This window comes from Sparus aurata, chromosome 13, assembly GCF_900880675.1.
Source record: "Sparus aurata chromosome 13, fSpaAur1.1, whole genome shotgun sequence".
Lineage (NCBI taxonomy): Eukaryota > Metazoa > Chordata > Actinopteri > Spariformes > Sparidae > Sparus > Sparus aurata.
The window spans coordinates 15,852,936-15,872,093 of NC_044199.1; the positions used below are offsets into that span (position 1 = coordinate 15,852,936).

Sequence of the window (19,158 nt, forward strand, 5' to 3'; positions counted from 1 at the left end):
CAAGTAAACAATATTTAACAAATATTAAAAACAGGTTAGGTGAAATGCTGCCATACTGGACTGTTTTTTTGCTCTGCCATTTCTTGCAGCGTCTCCAGCAACATGGATCCTGCCTGTGGACGCCTGTCTGTAAATAATGCCAGATCGGCGAACGCAGCAGCCCGCATCGGCCGATGCCGATACACGGAAAAAATGCAAATACCGGCCGATAATACCGGCCGGCCGATGTATCGGTCTATCAGTACTTTCTTCTCACTGTGCAGACATCGGCTCAAAGAATGCGTGGTTCATCCTCTTTCTTCAGAGTTCACTTGGTTTAATATGTGGTTAATTTCAAGGTTAATATAAGTGAATTGCTTACAGTGTCAGAAATATAATGTTTAATTTAATGAAGTATCTTGGGGGATTTCATGCAGTTAAAGTGGACGGAGGCAAAATGCACTTTAACATCCAGTCTGTTAGAATTACAACTTTGTAGTTTGAAACTGCTCTGCTGAGTTGTGGCATGTAATCAACTACAGATTTTTTTTTAGTTGTGTTAATGAAAGTAGGCAGTCCAATGCAAAAAATTGTGCAAGTTGTTGTTGTGACGTGCTGCTGAATGCGCACTTTTTATTATGAATCTTTGATACCTCTCTGCTGCACATTTGTTTTAATGCTGCATTATGCCCACCATCAATGGAGAGTGTCATTAGTGTAACAGATGTTTTCAAAGCATCAACAGGCACACTTCCACGAGCATAATGCACAAAGCATGAATAACGGCTGATGTCTCGCCAGAGAGAAGTTGACCCTTGAGGTGTGTTTGAAAATGTAATGAAAAAGCTCACATAGCCTTATCCACTGGAGCTAATGTTACCAGGTAATACTGTCGAAAAGTATAAGAGAATATATTGAATGTGTTCTCTCCCCTTGATTTGACAAATAAAAGAAACGGATCTGCTGACTTAAATGAAACATTACATTTTGAGAGTCACAATAAAGCAGAGTTATCAGTTCAATAAAAGCTTAAATGCACCACAAGCTATTAACTTGATATTGAAGTCTCGACACAGAGCCACATAAAACCCACAAACTTGGCCATTGCATTTAGGTATATTTGCATGTAAAATGTGTCACAGCTGGTAGTCGAACATTTCAACCAGACTATAACTACAGTCTAACACGATTTTCCAAAAGCGTTTCAGCTCATTTGAAAGAAAAAGAGGCCAAAGCGGGCCTTCCCTTTGTGGGTTAAGTGCAGAAGCCCAGCTTTAATCCAGGATGAGGCTGACTAATTGGCCATGGCTCTGGGTGATGAACCGTTATTATTACAACTGCACAACTCATATTACTAAGGGCATGATGACCTAATGACTCAGTATGAGCATGGCTTTAAACAGGCTTAAATTTCCATCCTTTTTACATACGACCATAACTGTAGTTTTCAATGACCGGTTTATTGGATGTTGTATGCTACACAGTTAAAGCGCAGGATTGTTGCAAGTATGTTATGTTCTTTGTATGTACAATTAAATGCATATCACACTGCAGTGATGTACTGAGTGCCTCTTTCACAAGAAGGAACAGATGTTGCATCATGATGCAGTTGCAAAGTGATTATGTGAACATGGTAATGAGCATAATTGCTGAAAAGATTTTTTTTTTCCAGAAGAGCAAAGGTATCTGGCTCAGATTGAGACAGTTTGCTTTTTAGCTGACAGCAGGTGTATTAGAGGAACCCTGGGGTGTGCGTACTTCTGTGTGCGACTGCATCTGAGTGTGATGTAGCTTAAACGGGAAGTGAGCTGGGTACCTGACTTGTTGTCAGGGCTGTGGCAGTATTATCTTTATTCAGCTGAGGCTGTATCTTTGTGTGGCTATGATAGACTTGCAGAGGATCGGATTTCTCCACTTTTTGTGGACCTGTCGTTCTATCTCTCTCCATTTCTCTCTCCCTTCCAAGTTTAATCTGACATATATAAAGAGGCTCACCCCCTCTCCATTTGTGGCAGAGGGAAATCAATTCAAAGTAATAGAGCTCTGAGAGTGTGTAAGTGAATGTGCCGGCCGTAAGAGTTTCAGTTTAGTGTTTTCTCTAGCACCTACTCTCCTGTGTGAACTGCGTGCTAAAGCCGGCGCTGCTGCGTCTCTCAGGGCTCTGCGTGTTTGTGTGCTTGCGTTACTTTGGCAGCAGACAGTGCTGTTGTTTCCCAGTGGTCAGGTGGCTAGACAGTAGGGAGGATTATATCAGCCTGGAAATGTGTCCTCTAATTCAGTGCTGTTTACCACCTTCATTGTTTGTATCTATCTTTCCTCCCTTATTTGTTTTTATCTTTCATTCTTGATCAAAACACCACCTTATTATTTAATGAAAATATGTTTGTTGTCCCTTGTCAATTCCTAATGGGGCTTGGTTATGAAAGTCAAATTTGTAGTCAGCCTTTCGATATTCTGCCCTTTTATGTAAACAATAATGCTAACTCAATAATGGCAGTGTTGTTCAGAAAATTGGACTCCACACACCTTTTGTAGAAAATGCTAACTATGGTTTCTTGGCAAGTCACCTAATGTCTCTTACGTCTCTGTCCATAGTCAAAAAAGTTGATCCTTGTTCTTGTAGTGCCCGATTGATATTGTAAGCATTCACTCCACAAACATTGTTTAATAATGTTGTGCCAGAAACTTCACCAATGCCTGCACGCCTTGTCACTGCAGCAGCACATGACCGGTCAAAACATGTTTACATGCCCCAGATTGTAACAACAAGCTGCTGCACATGGCAGATATCCACGTATGAGACAGACCATAGTTTCCCACTGGATACAGTAATGCAAAATGGCCAGAGATGGAAGGGTCCCAGCAGTAGTGACACTTGCTGCTGTTGTTGTTGTGCTGAGGAAGTGTACATGAGCGGAACGGAAGCTCGGTTCCTAGAGCACGGCCAGCCAAGGCCAACAAACATCTGTGGAATGTCACTGCTCTGCAGCCTCCTTCCCTTTTTCTCCCGTCTCTATCTTAATATCTTCCCCCAAACTGTCTGTTTAAGCTTCAGGCTGAGTGGCTTCCATTTAACTCATGATTTGCCTTGATTCAAGTTTCATATTAACTTAATTGCTCTGTATCTAAGCATTCACCTGATGCCTGAAAAGAACCTTTTTTCTTACCCTGTTGCTAGAATGTGTTGACTAGCTAGAAGTGATGAAACTTGCACAGATTGATCAAAAGAGCAGTGATAAAATGACGCAACAATGCATACAAGTCATTTTGTCAGTAAAATGCAGATTAGCTAAAGCTCCCCTTGTAAGAGCCCTTCACCTTGACGCAAGCAAACAAATCAAACAGCAGACAGACACCAAGCAAGCAGAATGCCAGAAATCCTGTAAAGCTTAGGCACACTTGTGTTGGCTGAAAATATCTAAAGAGCAGGAGCAACATATTGTTGAATAGTGCAACAAATGTGACAGGAATAGGGGAGTAGAACTCAATAAAAATGCCACTAATGCATGAAAATTTGGCAGGAACATTAGAATGGTGTGATACAAAAATTCCAGTGCACATTCATTTCTAACAGCTCCGACAGTAAATGAGTGGAGCGGGATGCTCTGTCCCTGTAGGTTTACATGGGCAACTGATTTCGCTGCCATTTGCTGTAACAACAAGCCACAAATTAATCTGCTGGCAAGGCTCGGTGCAGATAACTCACAGAAAATAAATGAGATGGCGTTGCTCACAGCCATTGTTTTATTCAGAAAGAGCAATCTGCTGTCTTCCCATCATTGCAGTTGTCCATCATTTTTGTCAGATAGTAAAAAAGCAAAGGTTTTCAGTAGATGAGACATAATTCTCACAAGAACAGAGGTTTGAGTTAATATGACTTTCTTTTTGAAACTGTTGGTCAGCCAAAATGAGCAATTTGAAGATATCTTGGACTGCGTTGGGTATTTTTCAAAAGTTGGTGACAGTTCGCATTTTAAACGATTCACTGAGAATTATATCTGCAGATTGATTGGTGATGAAAACAATCCTAAGCCGTGGAGAGTTTGAGATGAGATCTGTGGCCATCAGCGGCAAAGATGCAGAATGTAGTGTCGAGTGCAACTTGGAAATGGTTGAGGAAACTAAAAAAAGTTGCTTTTTGTTTCGCAGTCAGTGGTGAAGGTGCATTGAATAAGCTCTTGTATAAAGTGACATGTCAAAAGACATATATTGTATACTGCTAGGAAACAAGCTGTGATGCATGTATCTTTTTTTGGAAAAGTCAAAACTTTGGGATGGTGTGCTACACAACAGAACATCCATGTGACACTGACAGAGGCTGTCAGTCCCACACAGCTCCCTCTCTGCCACTGCACAGGTCACAGCTGGCCTTTGACACCTCGTATCCATGGCATGCCAGCTAAAGGCAAATGTGCCCACCTGCCCTCCTTTGTATGTGGCCCCGCTTCGAATCCTCACTGGACTATCTTATTGCGTCCATACCAAGCCAAAGGCCACTGGCCATTTGCATCTGAGAGGTGGAGCAGGGAGTGCCTCTGTGGACAATCACAGTGGCGGGTGAGTGAGCGTGCGCTGCGTGTGGTGGCGGCGAAGAGAGGAAAAGAAGAGCGGATCAGAGAGCTGCCCAGTGTATTTGGCAGTTAATAGATGAAAAGTGGGAGGAAAGGTGGAGACAGAGAGAAAAGATGATTAAAAGATCTTGTGTCTTTTTGTCAGGCTACAGCAGCAACCCTCCCTCCTACCTTTTATATTCTCTCTCAACATGACTGAGAGGGAGAGGTGGAGATGAAAGTGGAATCCCACTCAGTTTTAGTTAGTGAACATGATATTCTGACAACTATCTAGTTGTTTTTGAGGGCTGTTTAACTTTGTATTTTGGGTAGAGTACAGTCTGCTGTGTCTGATTTTTTTTCTTTCCACTGTTAAAATTATGCATTTAATTCCTCTAATAATGCAGCAAACAAATGAGATGGGAAGTATTTAGTAGTTTAGAAAGGGATTTTTGTGTCCATTAGCTGATGCAAAGTGGGCTGCTGACAGGTGGTGTTTTAATCACATACATACACTCAACATTGGCCTTGGGTTTTGGCCCCCTTTATTTTTTTTTGAAGTGCAAGCTGTATCTTGCTGAAGGGGAGATGACATTCTGAAATCCCAGAGAACCTGAGTCTTGAGGCAGGTTCGACATACTTAAACAGACACAGTGTGTCATGGAGTAGGGCCCTCAAGGGGTCCCTCAGGAGGTTCCTGTGGACCTTCGGGCAAAGTAGGAAATTGTTTTCAAATGAAATCCTAATGAAATTAGGATTTCATTTAGAATGGAGGCACACAGGGAATAATACAAGGATGTTCGTGTTCAGTTAAAGGAATAGTTCTGGAAGTCACTGCTGCTTGCCAAGACATAGTCTGTCACCCCTTGAAACTTCAGAGTTTTTAAGCAAGCAAGATATAATGTGTTAAGATTTAGAGGTGCTGCCTAGTAGACCTGATAGAGCTAAACAAGCGTTATCCCTGTTTTCATATTTGAAGCTTAGCTAACTAGACCTGAGACAGATACTGGATTTAAGGGACAATGACTATGCTGATGTTATGGAGTAAAGAATACTGGACATGCTCGACAAAAATTGTTTAAATAAACACACTTTTTTTTGCAGTCATCCCTCAAATGTAGTCATGAAAAAAATGACAGATACATATGTAATGCTGGCAGGTTATTTTACAGTTCAGCGGTAAACCTTAGTGTTCAAAATGGCACCAGTGAACTGAAATGGTAAACTTCACTTGGAATATGATAATTATAATTGAACCCAATCTTCTTTTTCTGCATTATGTCCTGCAAAAAAGGAAGGTTTTCTTATCAGCACATAAGATATGGGATATAAGATATACTGATATATCTGTAATAGGCTTACATCGGCCAACTGTTGTAATGGTTGAGCTCTAAAGCTAACTGGCCGCTGGCTGTAGCTTCAGGTACATACATGAGTGGTATCAATCGTCCCATCCACCTGTCAGGAAGTAAGTGAATAAGTGCTTTTCTGAAAATGTTTAACTCGTCCTTTAGGATTTCACCTTTTCTACAGAACAAGTGAGTTTACCAATGAATATCAAAGGTATCCCCCTTTATGCTTTATTAATCTGTTTTAAAAATGTATCTCTAATAATGTATAGGAGAGCACTTCTACACTAATTAATTTTGACTTCCTCATTGCTACACTTGACCTGCTCAACTAATCTCAGCCGCACACATACACACTTTCCCACCATGCTCAGCAGCTGTTGTTTGCCGGTGTATGTGTGGCCCACACGCTGAGGTGTGTGTGTTTTGTGTTTGCCTCACCAGCAGGCCGTGGATGTTTGCAGAAGAATTGAATTTGGCACAACACTGCATGTTAGTTGATGTCACGTGTGTAGACAGGACGGCGAACACTGTTGCTGTTTCTGTCGACGTTTGGGTGCTTGCTGGGCCAAGCGCTAACCAAGCACCTGTTGATATTTGAGCCATGCCTCTGTCAGCAATCCCTCTGCAACCCGGTGGTCTAAATGTTTAGTTGGGTCAATAGTGTATAATAAGAACTATTTATGAGACTGACGTACAGGATTATTTCCAGTTTTCATATGATTTGGAAGTAGTAAAAATGCCACAACTGCACATGTTTTGTTTTAATACAGGCAGACATATTTTTGATTTCAGAGTCAGTGACATATGTAAGGTGATATTTTTATACATGCATCATTGCTTAGTCACTGCAGGATAGTAAAGTGATCATTTAGCATGCAACAGTGTAAATGCCAGCAGCTGGCATGTCAGATAATCTTCTTAACCTATCAGCTGACACCGGCGGAGCAATCTGTACATTCACATTTGTCAAGAATTGATTTGAATCTGCTTTGATGCTGTGTGTGAGAGCTGGGCTGTACTTCTGTGTGTTGAGCCACAGATGGCAGCCCTCTACCTCAAGCTTACAAGTGTCCTGCCTGCAAACACAGATGTGTGTGAATGTGTAGCGTCAGGTTTTCTTTGTGTGTGTGAGAGGAGACTGCAGTCCCGTTGACGTCTTCTGAATGCAACAACACACTTTGTCCCTCTCTGTTGTAGCCTGTCTCTCTCTTTTTTTTAAAAATACATTTTTGTAATAATGACCAGCTCACCCATCTTCTAAAAAGTAGCTTATTCCTTTCAAGAGAACCTTAAATAACCCCTAACATTCCTTTCTTCCCTCTCTCAGTCCAAGTTCTGCTAATGAGGAGGACTCGTGCTTGGCTACCATTGTAACTCCTGTCTTTATTATTCTACTTGCTGTTTCTCACACAGCCTCCAGGTGGTTAGGTGTCATGCCATGCCCCTGGAGTGGAGTGCACGCGCACACGTGCACACACGCGCGCACACATGTACAACTCAGTAAAAGGAGTCGAATGTAATTTACAACTTTGTGTCTCCTCAGTGTTGCCTGTTTGTATGTAAAACAGAAAATGTAAAACACACACTACAAACACCATTGCATACACTCAGTTCTTAAAGTGTGAGCAAAATGTTATTTTAAGTGAGTGATAAAATTTGGGTCAAGGCTCAAAATAGTACCCAACCGATATTACAACCTCCCTATCAAATCTTTTTTGTTTTTCTTGGTGTTATGCATTAGGAACTAATTATGCAGTGTGTCTTGCATGCTCAACGAATTTATGGTATTTACACTAAGAATGTATTTAATTCAGTATTAACTGAAAGTAATATTTGTTGTGCTTAATATCTGTTAAGATGATATATTGCAAGATTTTATACTTCAGTGTTTGTACTATATTGGTCCATTTAAACAATATACTGATATTTTACACACACAGTACATTTTTTTCTTCCCTTGATATGTTTGTGGCACACTTAGATGCATTTGGATGATTGGATTATACTGTAAATTGGCATGTAATCCGTAATATGCTGTAGGCCATATAAAACAAGAACATTTAAAGAAGATCTCCGTTTACTCCATAACCCAATCTGCTTTGTGTGGATCTGTTATAGAAACAACAACAACATTAATCAGGATTAATTCAGGAGTTACTGATGGCCGTATTCATTCATACTGTCCATACTGTCCATACTGTCCATGAAGTGTTCTTTCTAAATCAGACGTTGGAAAGATGGGCAACAAATTCCATAGTCCTTGTCTTTAGCAAAACTGTGTTGTTAAGTTAATTTGGGGCTAAAATGAGACTTTTGTGTGAGTTAGTGGACGTTCAGATCAACAACTGCCCTGAACGGTTGGAGTTTTGGAGACTGTTTCTATCATTGTAAGGGCTTATCAGATGCCAGAACACTGCGCAGCAGTTTCTAATATTATAAGAAAATATAATTGCAACTCTGGAAAGCGATCACGGCAACATCTATCTTTATTGTGATGATGATGGTGAGGTAAACAGTAGAAATATGGTGTTTGTGTTCTATTGTAATTTACCAGGAATGTGCTCTTACTCTGTATTTAACTGCTGGATGAAGTCACCTCATGGTCTGGTAAAGGTTGACGCTCAGCTCTTCTGCTGGACGATCCTAAGTGCTAAGTGTTGAAACTCTGACAGACACCTGCATGATTTGTCTTAACTCAGACTGCAGAAGTTTAGGATTAGTTTCTGTGAAACTGTGGAACACATGGCTGTTTTCTGTCTGAAAGGGATTGCGTCATGGCCAGTACAAACGGGAGAGAATGATTACAGCTATCTTAACGTACAAATAAGCCTGTTTGTGTTGTATCATGACAGACTTGTAGAAGTCTGAACCTCTCCTTAAATGTCATGGCAGTAGCAGTCCAATAGTTGAGTGAGGCATGTTTTAGCACTGCTGAGGATATCCAAGTCTCCCTCCTTCTCTGACTCACCTTCATTAGCCTACTTGCTTCCAGCTGTAGAATGTGAATATCTTACACCCATGGCCATGGGACTAACTAGCACCACCTAATTTTTTCAGAAAAAAACGTGGAAGATGAATGTCAAGCTCTGGGGGGCTTAGGGCATCTCTTAACTACGTAGGTGGTATTATCTTCTTGAAGTGCTCTCTCTCGCTCTCTCTCGCGCTCTCTTTCTCTCGCTCCATCTCTCTATCTGCCTTGCTCTCCCTCTCTGCTCCTTCTCTTTAATCCTCTGCAGAGTAGGTGTGCCAGAGAGAGACGGGGAGAGAAGACTGATATTTGCTTAACCAAATCCTCGGAGGAGGCAACCCTCTTTGATCCACTTCCAAATTCACAGCGTCCTCTTTCATTTGGTCATCCGTCACTTGCGCTGTCTCTCTCGCACTCCCTGCGTTTGTGTGATTTGTGTGTGTGCGTCGTGGGTGTGTGTTTTGGATGAGAGCGGGCTGAAAGAGAGAGGAAAGCCTGCAGACAATGGCCTGCATTTTACTCTGCCCCCTTCTCCTTCCGTCTGCTGTGTCCTTGCTTTCCGTTTCTTCTTCAACTTGTCACTTTTGTTGTGTGCTGTTGAGGTCAGACTGGCACAGGCAGGCGTTGTTGTAAGCAGAGGAGCTGTTTACAGCTGTGTGTGTGTGTGTGTGTGTGTGTGTGTGTGTGTGTGTGTGTGTGTGTGTGTGTGTGTGTGTGTGTGTGTGTGTGTGTGTGTGTGTGCCAGGGTTAGTCAGGGCTTGCCCCTTTGTTTTACACACAGTGCTATCCACACGAGATGGACAGAACTACACTCACGACCTGTGAGTGCTGCTGTGTTGACTTACTTGCACCCTGACCTCTGCAGGCCATTAAAGTCTCTTACCTCAAATTCCCCTCCCGTATGTGCTGTTTGCAACCGTAATACCAAAAGAATTAGGGGAGCTGTGCGTCTTCTCACTTGCCATGTTGCAGGCACTAAGTTGATAATGAGTGTATGTTTACAAAAAAAACAAAAAACTTTAGTAGTTTGAGCATGAAATATTAGGGGTGCAGATTTTATTGAAACATTTTTTGTGCAATATCCAAAATGCAGAAGCTCAATCTTTTTGTTAAAATGGTGTTATAACAAACCCCCAAAAATGTCACATCATCATGATAACTCTAATTCACTCACACTAAGCGTGAATGTATGCTCATTGTAGTGTGTCTAAATAACCTCTATATGATTTGTTTTTTATCATGTCGTCCGGCCCTTTTAAAATATTCTGGTCTTTTTCTGTACTGTATTCAGTTAAATGTGGGTCGAAAAGCTTTTGCAAGTGATTGTACTGCAGTTTTACAAGCATTCCGTCTTCTTTGGAATTCTATCTAGCAGGATTTCTATTTTTACTATTAGCATGACTCTGAAGCAGGGCTGGCACTCACAGAGTAACGCATGATTGTGACACTATCATGATGCCGATGATGATAATACTGTCAAACAGTGATTCGGTAATACATCGTACCTATGATGCATCTTGAAGTCTGTGTAACTAAAAAAGAAAAAACATAACCCCACTATAGGGAAAACGTTATTTATTTATTCACTCACTCATTTTACACACAGAACTTGGCAACTGAAATGAAACAATATATAAAAAGTGCATACAGTCTTAGCTTAGTGCATGTTTAAAAAAAAACACAGAAACGCACACACTGACTTTGAGCAGTTTGAAGTTAAAATGTTAAAAGGAAAGATCCAGCTATGCCTCACTAAACTCTGTATAGATTCGAGTTGTGTGAATCAAGTTTACAGAAGTTTACACTTCAAACATTTACAAGTCAGTACCCTCTTTCACACTGCCGTTTGCATGCGGAGATCCTGCGCCAATTCTCCGCACCCGCCTCTGTGTGAAAGTTTCAGATGCGGAGAGGGGGGAAATTTGGCTCCGGCGCTGATCCGCCTCTGAAGGTAGTATCAGGGCCGCATTATTGGTGAGCCGTCCCAGTGTGAACGGATAATCCGGAGGCGCGGAGCGAGGGCATGTCGGTCTGACAGTCTGATAACTACACAGGTCCTTCACTCAACTAAATACAGAGAAATGTCCCACAAAGCAACGTTACAGGACCGAACAAAAGTAACGTAGTAACTGTAACTGTCTTTAGCAACTTATATGAGGAAAACAAATACCACAGCTGTAGGTGGAGAAGCGTCTGTCCTCCGCCTGTCCTCCTGTCTGTCCTACCGACTCTTCGTCACATTTCTGCCCGAAAAACAGCGTCTGTCACCGCAAAAAACTTTAACTCACCGAGTGTTTGTGATGAAAACAAATCACCGCGACCCTCAGCCCTCCTGACCGAGACTTCACCGAACTTTCCCCCAGAAAACAGCCTCCGTCCCCGCGAGTGACAGAGTCAGACAGCGTCCTGTTTACTGATGGTGATTATGTATAATTATGTAATTTAGCGCGAAAAACTTAAGTCCGTCACTTTCCAGGTGGGTCAGGATCTCAATCACTACACATTATAACAGCATCCATATGATTATAAACTGTCCGCGGGTTTAGATCTACACCTGGGGAAACACTGACGTCATCAAAATGACGTGTACCGTCACGCCTCTTTAGGAGCCACAGCGCCAGCTTTCTGTGTGAATTACACACGTGAAGGCGGAGATGCTTCGCTCTGTGTGAATCACCATCGGCAGAGAATTGGCGAACCACCGCTCCGGAGATAATGCAGAGACACTGTGTAAAAAGGGCTAGTGACTCTGAGGAGGAATCCGTTTAGAGCACCTGCATGTTTTAGTATAATGTGATATAAAGGAATCAGTACCTCTTGTGGTATCATATATCGATCGATATTTTGTCCCACCCCTACTCTAGAGAGCTGCGGACAGTTAGCATTATTGCTGCAATATTGTACGTAGCATTGTCAGACTACTATATTGTCAGACTATATATATTGTCCAACCATATATAAGGCATCTTTTTATCACCAGCGGGTGCACAGATTAGTAGCTCCTTCTTTTACTCACTTATCTATCTCTGGCCTCATCTTTCTTATCAGGACTCTCTGCCATGTTGAAGCAGAATATGAGTGAGAGCAAAGAGTCTCTATTGTAGACTTGGACAAGCAAAAAAAGACAGGCTTTTATAATCATATTTTCTCTTTCTACTTTTCCTTTCTCGGCCAACTTTTCTTTCCCTGTGAAAAGGAACATGAGCTAGACCGTCTGATCTGCTCCCTTTCCTTACAGCACTCACTTCTCCACCTTACACTCTTTTGGAGTTATTCATTGCAAGCGGTGCTCCTTTTCAAAGGTGAATATTAAAGTAGTGCAATCCCAAATGACTCATCTCTCTCTTTCTCTCTCCTCTTCTTCACAGTGAGCACCTATCCTGCGCCTTCACCTTCTTCTTGCATGGTGAGAGCAATGTGTGCACGAGTGTCGAGATCAACCAGCACCAGCCCGTCTATCACCTGACGGAGGAGCACCTCACTCTGGCTCAGCAGGCGTCCAGTCCCTTCCAAGGTGGGTGTCTGGTCCATGACATATGGCAGTTTGTGAGCAGCTCAGAGTGCACAGGGAAAAGTGAAATCTTTCCATGTGCACCCCCCTCTTGGCCATTTAGAAACAAAACCTTGCTTGCTTGATCGATTATTAGTCTGCTTTGGGATGTCCTTTTCAAATGTTTGGTGCTGACACACATCATATGCATATTTTTCCTCAAAATATGTGCAGTGTTGTGTTACATTGTCTCACTTTGATTTGACCTTCAAGCGGAGTGCTACAAAGTTATGGTGTGACACATCATCACCCTCAAGTTTAGTCCAGATCTGATCAGCTGTGTCAGAAATATTTTATGTGACACCTGAACAGAGAGAGCATGTTTTTTGTGGGAGGAAATAAATCTGACTGCTACATCTCTTTTTTTATCATTTTATTTAATTCTTTGCTTCAAGACCAAATGGAATTCCTGATTCCAAAACAAAAGGCCATCAACAGATGACAGAATCCAGTGAAAGTCCTCTGACATTTGCATGTTTGAACACATGCCTGTGCACTCAGACGGCCAGGCCAGAAAGATTGGTTGCCTGTTGTTGTTTTCTGCTTTGCAAGTTTATTCAGAATCAGTCTCAGCTGAGAAGAATCGTTCATTTGCTGCAAATAATCAAACAGTTTCCTTTCCAAGCAGTTAAACAGGACCAAGATGTGCAGAATTGCTCAGTTTGACCCCAAATTTACAAGGATTAGAAGCCTTGTAAAACAATGGCAGAAAGTTCGGATCCAAGATAACTCTACTAGACCTACCACCTCTACTTTGTAGAATTGATATGCTTTTGCATGTGTAAGGGAACCAGTTCAAATATAACTTAACAATATATAATATATATAACAATAAATAATATATATAACAAATTTATAATAAGTTACTTAAACATGTTCATCTTTGCGAGCCCATTTAGGTTTTAGAGCAAATAACCCCTCTGTTGCCCTGGGGAGTTAAGGTGGAGTTTAATGGAGTGAAATACGAAATCTTGTAAAGTCATTTAAAAAATATTTGATTCGAAATGTTAAATGCTCAGAGTAAATTAAGGATTGTAATTTCTTGAATGGAATGTATTAGTAAGCTGTGTGTGCGCTGTCGCTGAGATGATGCATACAATCTCCAGTCACTCTGTCGTTTATTACAGATTGGCTTGCAGCCAGATAAAAAAGAAAAGCCCCTGTAGTCACTTTAAATTATAGCATAGTGTAGTTATAAAAATCTGCTGCTCTAATGATATTCCATCATTGGCTCTAAATTCATTACCCCACCCTAAGCCAAATACTATGTAATCCCAAAACCATTGTTTGCTTTCATTTCCACTCGCACATAGAACTGGTAATGTAATGACTATGATACATTTTGAATTATGTTGTGGAGGGAAGAAAATTCTGAACAACACTCTTACAATGAAATGATTTCACATATTTATCCTGTTTGTATTTGTGTCAAAAGTGAGGTTTGAGTATCTCTTTATCTGACTTAACAACATCCGACCTGAAACCGAATCGAGATAATATTTGTATTATTATTATTAGGGCTGGGTATTGTTAAGAACCTCACGATTCGATTCGATTTCGATTCTTTATGTCGCAATTCGATTCAATATCGATTCGATTAAATGCTTCGATATTGATTCAGTAATAAGTAATAATAAACAAATAATTCATTAGAGTGCCTGTTGATAATTTTTTTATTAAAAAAAAAGTCATCTTAAATTATAAATCTTTCCTCTAGGAAGTTCTAGTTCAAATTGGAATGTAAACAGAGGTACTCAATGTGTTTAGGTATAAAATAGTGCAACCATAGTTAAGCTGAGAAAGTGCCATTGTTTCTGGGACTACATGGTACATTTTTGTCTGACATAAACATTGACATGACCGCCGTCCCTCCGCCCTCCGGCTAGACGCGAGGGGGTAAAACGTTGACACTGACCCCCCCTCTCTCCCCGGAGGCTAGAGTGCTACTTGCGGGCGCACGGTGCAGCGGCCAGGGTGAGACCGGCTGCGCTGGGAGTTTACTGTCTCCAAAAGAGCGGTGCGTCAGACATCAGCTACCCGCCTCCGCAGCTCCAACGGTGTTTCCGCGGCGCATCACCCTCCGACCCTCGAGCAAGGTTGCGGGCGAGACGCTTCCAGCTGCTTGAGGCGGGGACCGAGAGGTCTGGCAAGGGACAGCAGGTGGTGGCTTGCCCGAATCAATTCAGAGGATTTTATGAATCGATATTGAATTGGGAAAACATATATTGCAATGCATTGATGAATCGATATTTTTACCCACCCCTAATTATTATAACACATTTTAAACACACGTGCTTCTAAATCGAAACAAGTGCTCGACAGAAAACTGGCAAAGGAGCATTGGTGAGACTTTGGATCAGAGTTTGAGTGGGGTCAAGCTCTGATCCAGTCAGGAGTCAGATTTTAAAGTCTTAAAATGGCCTTTCCTTTATTACTCTTTCTCCAACAAATGTTAGTTGAGCGACACGAGTCCTGCAGAGAAGTTTTGCTCTTTTACCTTCTCATCTGTAGTTAGATGTATGTGGTTCAGTTCCCCCCTCTCCATACGCCCCCTCCAGAGTAATAACAGTGATCACTCCCTCCATTCACCACAGTAATTTCCATATAGCCAACCCCTTCACTGCCTCTGAAGCTCTCCTGAAGGGAGGTGATAATGTCCCGTCTAGTTAAAGACTAGTGCCTTGGATAAAAATAAAATGATCATCGGAAGTTGGTGTATGTATTCCTGTAGGGATGTTGATGGATTTTTTGAAGTCATTTAAGATCATCATGTTGTTTCTCAGCCAACAACTAGCATATGGTCACTCATGACTCATTTTATTGGTCATTGAATACCTGCCTTTGATCAATTATCTTTTTTTTTTTCTATTTTCCAAGTCATCTAGATAGGAATATTTAAAATTGTCAGACACACACATACACACACACCTCCTCCTTGTGCATTGTGAGATAACACTGCTTCCAAATGAAGCGGACATGTGTCTCCATAGTGTGTGCGTATTTTACGATCAGCACAGGCTGCGTGTTCACTCATTGAGTACAGTGTGTATGTCTATGCGCAGGTGTGTGTTTTCACCGCCGCAGTGCATCTCCTCCTGGCTAACCAAGCATAGCGTCGAGGAAGGGCTGACTTCCATCCCCTTCATCCATCCATCTCCCCCCTCTCTCCCCCGCTCACCTCTGCCAAGCTTGGTTTACTGTGCGGCAGAGCGCTCCGCCAGGCAGACCTCTCCAGGATGTGACCTCATAAAAGGGCGCAGAGTGAATGTAATGAACTCTCAGCCCATTACACTGATCTGAGCACATTTGACATGTCTTCAGGGAGCCGGAGATAGACTCACAGTCAGAGAGAGAAAGGGAGAGAGGCAGTAGGGATGGAAGGGAGGGTGCGGCGGGATGGTGATGGGGAAAACGGTAAACCATTTCCATAATTGTGCTGAATTTGATCTCTATTCCACAACTGGCCTCAGGTCTTAGCAGTGTGTGTGTAGCTATAAAAATACAGACAGGGAAAAGGATCAGAGTTACATTTAATAAAGGTTAATATGATCAACCATTGTTGGATGTTGTTGTGTACCGCAACATAAATTACCTGTGTTTTCCTTTACTCTGTGAGGGTCAGTTTTTTTGCTGAGGTAGTTTTTCTGTAGGCTGAGGTGAACGTTAGACTGAGGCAGCATCCAGGACACAATGTGTCTGAACAAAATGTTTTGCGTGTTTTATCTTTGAACAATGTTTCAGTATTGCGTTATTGTGTTTTGAATGCCACCTGGATGAAGAATATTATCTCAGCACTCGTCACTACCTTTAAAACATCCTTAAATTTTGCATCTATATATTTGATTTTTCAATCAAACCAGGTGTTTTCGAAACTTTCCAATTAAAGTTCTAATCCTTACGATTACAGTCCAGGTTGATTGGGTCACACCTGGGGTTACTGTGGCAACTAGAGGTGCTGTTTAACACTCATGAGCAGCTACTTTGTCAGAGGTACGACGGCTGCTGGTGTATCTGTTCACATCCCAACCAGGCAAAATCACCTTGTTCCAATAAAGAAGTCAGTCAAAAATATTTGCAAATGCATCATCTGATTTCATGCTGCACATGGTGCGAGCAGTTTTTCCAAACAACAGGGGGACACAGTAAAGTTGGTTACGTTGCAGAGGACTTGGAGTTGGGCAGCCCTGTCGCCTGCAGCTCTTCAGCTGCTTCCTGTTCCATTACCTCCTTAAAAATGTTAAAACTGATACCAGTGAGTTAAAATTGCACTGGATTGTTCTCCTGTGAATCCCTCGGGCTGAGGTAGGCAATCTGAATCCTGCACGAGACTGGTAGACTCTGCCACTACCAATAAAAGCTACCGTATAGAGAGGTAATCATATATTGAGTGGTTTATTGCAGATAAAATGCAGACCACAAATGGTTCAAAAATGGGGTTTGATTTCATGACGGTCTTAGTGATCTTATCTGTAAGTGTTGGACCATTTGAGAGGTGCACCTCTTCTCCGCTTCTCCTACTCTTTTTTTTCTTCTGTTGTCTTCCGCCATTTTTGTCATCCTGGAAGCTTTTCCTTGGTCCAGCCCTAGGATCAATACCTGGGGACAGAGGCCATCCAGTCTAGTAATGACACGCTAGAAAAGCAGTGCAGAGAGACATTAACTAATGCTCACTCAACCACCCACCCTCTATACTCCCTATCCACATTCAAATGTATGCTGCATGTAGAAAATGTGAACAGATGCATAACAAGCTGACAGTTTGGGTTAGTATATATGCGTGTCAAGTTGATCTGCATATGGTCTCTGTGCTCATATGTATGCATTATGCATGTTGGTTTATTTTACTATCTCCATTCTCTGATAGATGTAGGTCTGCTCTATAAGAAGACTGATGGGCTCTCTGACTCTCATATGTCTGTGCAGTCAAGTGTGTTTGCCGAGGAGTGGCCCTTTTTATAAGCCTCTGTTTATGGGCTCTGAGAGGCCACCGCTTGCCAATAATTGGTGTCTGGATTGCTCTGTAAGTATTTGGCGTGTCAGCCGGGACCGACTGGGTCCAGCAGTGCTCTGGAAAGGTCAGAGCACAGCTGATTCGTCCGAGGTGGCAGAATGACAGGGAAAGCAAAGCATGTGGGAGAAAAAAGGCAGGAAAGATGATCAAGGTGTAGGCCTGCATATGCGATAACACTGTTTAATATTGCAATGATGATATAACTTGCGATAAATAAACAAATATTGAAGTTTGCATATTATTAACTATACAGTTAATGATGGCTAACGTTAGTTTTGAATTGTTCGTGTAGGTCTTTATGGTTGTATTGCAGGTGGTGATGGAGGTTGGTTGTATTTCCTCTAGAAGTTGCAACAACTGCTCGCATGTTATACACAGTACCTGTGTTTGTAACACCTCCTCTCTCCTGAATCCAAAATAAGTCCATATGGCAGAAGTGCTGTTTCTTTTTACCACAAGGTCTTTGTCGACCACATTTTCATCGCTTTTCTCTCCTCCCTCAGCCATCATAACCTGACAATCACCACCACTGATGCTGATTGATTTTGTCAGGGTAGCTAACAGCTAGCTGGGGCTTCAACTGATTGGCCCTTGTATCCGGGGCTCCGTCTGAGGGGCCGTTGGCGCTGTATGGCAGCCACGCCTCTGTCAGTCTGCCCCAGGGCAACTGTGGCTACTTCTTAGTTTACCACCACCTGTATGACTGTGTGTGAATGAATAGAACCTGGAACGCTGTGAGGCGCTTTGAGTACCGAGAAAAGCGCCTATCAAATCCAATGTATTATTATTATTATTATTGTACATAAGAAGTACAGAGGTGAAGAGCAGAAGGTAGAAATTTTTTTGATGAAACGATGAAGGGAGTGGAGGCGTAAAAATAAGCAATGAAAGGGTCAAAAAGTGACTGAAACTTGACGACTCTTATACTTTCTCTCCCTCTGACTAGTCATCCTGAGTCCTTTCGGCCTGAACGGGACGCTTACTGGCCAGTCGTTCAAGATGTCAGACCCACCCACCCAGAAGCTGATTGAGGAGTGGAACCAGTTCTATCCCATCAGTCCCAGTGCCAAGGAGGGTGTGTCGGAAGACAAGGGGGAGGACATGGACTGGGAGGATGACTCTCTGGCCTCTGTGGAGGTCCTCGTAGGTCAGTTTTTAAAATATACATCATTAAGCTTATCCTTTGTGAGATTCCCTGTTTGAAATTAGAATTAACTGTCCTGCCTCTTGGACACTCCCACTTCTGTGTGCACAGGTGGTGTGCGGATGGTGTACCCAGCCTGCCTAGTTCTGGTACCCCAGTCAGACATCCCTGTTGTGGCCCCTGTGGGGTCCTCGCACTGCACTGCCGTCTACTCGGGTGGCCACCAAGTGCCTGCTTCCCAGCGAGAGCCCGCCATGTCTTTGGTGACCCTCACCCCTCCCACATCGCCTGAGGAGGCACAGACAGGTAATGGAATAAACACATTTATAAGACAGGACAGTGAAGACTTCAATAAAGTCTTAGACAAAGCTTGCCTTTTCACATTAATGAATTGAAATTTTTTTTTCATATGTCTCTTCACCCTGCTCTTTCCCTCTCCAGTGGATTCTCACTCGGCCCAGAAGTGGGTTAAGATGCCTTCATCCTCTGACGCGTTCAGCGTGGACAGAACAAGTCACCATGGAGGCAAAATTCCACGACGGCTAGCCAGTCAGGTGGTGGAGCGCGTCTGGCAAGAGTGCAATATCAACCGAGCCCAGAACAA

At 42.4% G+C, this 19,158-nt stretch overlaps 1 protein-coding gene across 1 annotated transcript in view; it reads left to right on the plus strand.

Moving 5' to 3' along the window:
- The window catches only part of med13a (mediator complex subunit 13a), a 79,851-nt gene that overhangs the window by 33,479 nt on the left and 27,214 nt on the right, over positions 1–19,158 (plus strand). The window contains exons 4-7 of the mRNA XM_030437929.1: positions 12,218–12,363; positions 18,357–18,557; positions 18,666–18,860; positions 18,996–19,158. Coding sequence (XP_030293789.1) covers positions 12,218–12,363; positions 18,357–18,557; positions 18,666–18,860; positions 18,996–19,158 — 705 coding nt within the window. The remainder of the gene's footprint in view (positions 1–12,217; positions 12,364–18,356; positions 18,558–18,665; positions 18,861–18,995) is intronic.